The following is a 2,423-nucleotide window of genomic DNA, read 5'->3' as shown; positions in this document are numbered from 1 at the left end:
CCGCACCGTGACGTCACTGGCGGAAGATGGCAGGAGGGAGGTGTCACTGTATTTGGGCAAAAATGGCCGCTCCCAGACTCAGTGATGGCAATGAAAATGAGTGTTTAGATTTTTCTGATTAACACTAAATTAATTAAATCACCGCAAACGTATTAGTTTCAGGTAATAATAATAATCCATTGGTTATTCCTTGCTGACCAGATTTCCTTTAAAACTACTTTTATCATGACAAGGTCTAGTAATTAAAATCATTAGGTCCTTCAAATCGCATGTAACATGGAGAATAAAAAAATAAACTCCAAACAAAAGCTTGGGTCTCAGGAGGCTGCATAATACCGCTCATTTAACAAGCCGTTGCTCCATTATTTTGCGAGCAGAGTTGCATCTAACTAAAGCTCAAGGTGGTGAAATATAGACATAAAGAAGAATCAAAAAGGAAACTTTGAAAAACGTCCAGAAACTGATGATAATGACTATTTCAAAAGGTCCAGCCTCCAGGGCTGGATTAAGTCCTTAGGATGCTTAGTCTGAATGATAGTTAAATGTTTCCTTCATTGGTTTGTATCAACCAGAATAATCTCAAAGCCAGAAAAAATTTTCAAAACCAGAAAAACAGATATATATAATGCTCTAGTTCTTCCTTCCCGTTGAGTTCCTGTCAGGTTCTATTCTCAGTAGAAATGACAAAGACCTGAACACTGACCTGTAGATCTGAGGGAGCGGATGGTTTGGTCCATTCTGAGCTTTCTAGAGGGCAGCGGTCCGGTTCTCCGGCCTCGTACGCCCTAACTTCAGGTTTCTCCTCCTCAGTCTTCATCTCTTGGTTCTCCTCGATCGTCCTCTCTTGATTCTCGTCCTTCACCTCAGTCTCCCTCCCCTCATTCTCCTCAGTCTTAATCTCTTGGTTCTCCACCTTAATCTCTGTCTCTTGGTTCTCCTCCTTTACCTCAATCATTATCTCTACGTTCTCCTCCTTTAACACAGTCGCCATCTCTTGGTTCTCCTCCATTCTTCTTAGTTCCTATTAATCTCCAGTACCTATTTGGTCTCCAGATCCACACCCTGTTAGAACCAACAGGCAATCAGATTTAGGGTTTCTAAAGACATTTAATTGTAATGATAATGATGTTAATGAGGCATCTTAAAGCAAAACTGTATGTTTATCCTGTTTCACAGAAAGGCTGTTTTAATTATTGTGATCAATTTGCGCCCTCATTCCCGGCGCATGCGGGGAATGCAGTCTGGACGCTGAGGGTAAACATCCTGCGGCTCTGACTGCAGCGCTGAGGGGGACTCCTGTGGGAGCGTGAGAACTGGGTTGGGATGGGGGAGGCGCCCCACGGCAGCAGCTGCCGACGGTGGCGGATGACGCATTAATCGCGCGACACAACTAATCGATGATTAAATTCGTTGCCAGCGCTTTTAAAAGTCGATTTTTATCGATTTTATCGATTCGGTGTTGTAGCCCTAATCAGAACATTTATCAGAAAAGGAACATTTAGGGGAAAATGTGAATGAGGATGCTTGTGGACCAGGACTTTAATATTTTTAAAACAATAACTACAGTAAAAGCAGTAAATAAACTAGGCATCAATTTGAAATTAAGTGTAATTCAGATAAATCGAGTGATAAACTAGAGCTGCGCTTTGGCTGTGCAGCACGCCGCCGCCATATCTGTAGTTGAGACGGTCACAGTGGAAGACGTGGACCGACTCAAACCCCAAACAACATGGATGTCAAAAAATAACTAAATTATTAATATCTCTCATGCAAATATACACACCTGCTTTTTTATCTATACATTTCATTTGGATAGCTAGGGGAAAAAAATGCAATATATAGTGATATTCCAATATCAAGCCATGATAATATTCACCCCTACATTAAACTGGGCTTAAAAACGTATCTGTCAACATGATGCATCTGCTAAAAAAATGTCATTTAAATGATCCAGAATGTAGGAGCAGCCATTTTTATTTTCCTTTTCCTCTCAGTTATCACTCAACTTTTCTGAATTAAAGTTCATTTCAAATTGATTCTTAGTTTATTTACTTTTTTTTTACTGTACTTAATGTTTTGAAATTAGGAATTAAAAACCTAGTCCACAATCATCCTCATTCACATTTTCCCCTAAATGTTCACCTTATGATAAATGTTTACATTATTTATTGGCTGCATCTAAAAATATCAAAGATATTCTATTTTGAATTTAAACATAAATTAAATGTATTATTGTACTAGGTCAGAGGTCACAGATTAGCGGACCGCGCTCTGGATCTGTACCCTCCTGCTGGTTAATCCAGACCAAACCTGATTTATAACGTTTATTAATTACCGCATGTTGTCCAGCGACAGTGTCTAATTTCACTTGCGCATCTTCTCCTGTTAATACGGTAAAGCCCTGGGGAGCGTCCGGCTCCAGG

General features: G+C 40.0%; 1 protein-coding gene across 4 annotated transcripts in view; it reads right to left on the bottom strand.

Moving 5' to 3' along the window:
- LOC107085461 (zinc finger MYM-type protein 1-like) overlaps positions 1–2,423 on the bottom strand; it is a 19,291-nt gene that overhangs the window by 14,736 nt on the left and 2,132 nt on the right. For 3 of the 4 annotated variants that reach the window (XM_015375776.1, XM_015375778.1, XM_015375777.1), the window contains exon 2: positions 704–1,062. The exons of the other annotated variant lie outside the window; for it this stretch is intronic. In XM_015375776.1, coding sequence (XP_015231262.1) covers positions 704–1,009 — 306 coding nt within the window. In that variant the 5' untranslated portion in view covers positions 1,010–1,062. The remainder of the gene's footprint in view (positions 1–703; positions 1,063–2,423) is intronic. 4 annotated transcript variants of the gene reach the window in all.

This window comes from Cyprinodon variegatus, unplaced genomic scaffold (assembly GCF_000732505.1).
Source record: "Cyprinodon variegatus isolate N-32 unplaced genomic scaffold, C_variegatus-1.0 Scaffold125, whole genome shotgun sequence".
NCBI classification, from domain to species: Eukaryota; Metazoa; Chordata; class Actinopteri; order Cyprinodontiformes; family Cyprinodontidae; genus Cyprinodon; species Cyprinodon variegatus.
This window is presented reverse-complemented; position numbering and strand designations above follow the sequence as displayed.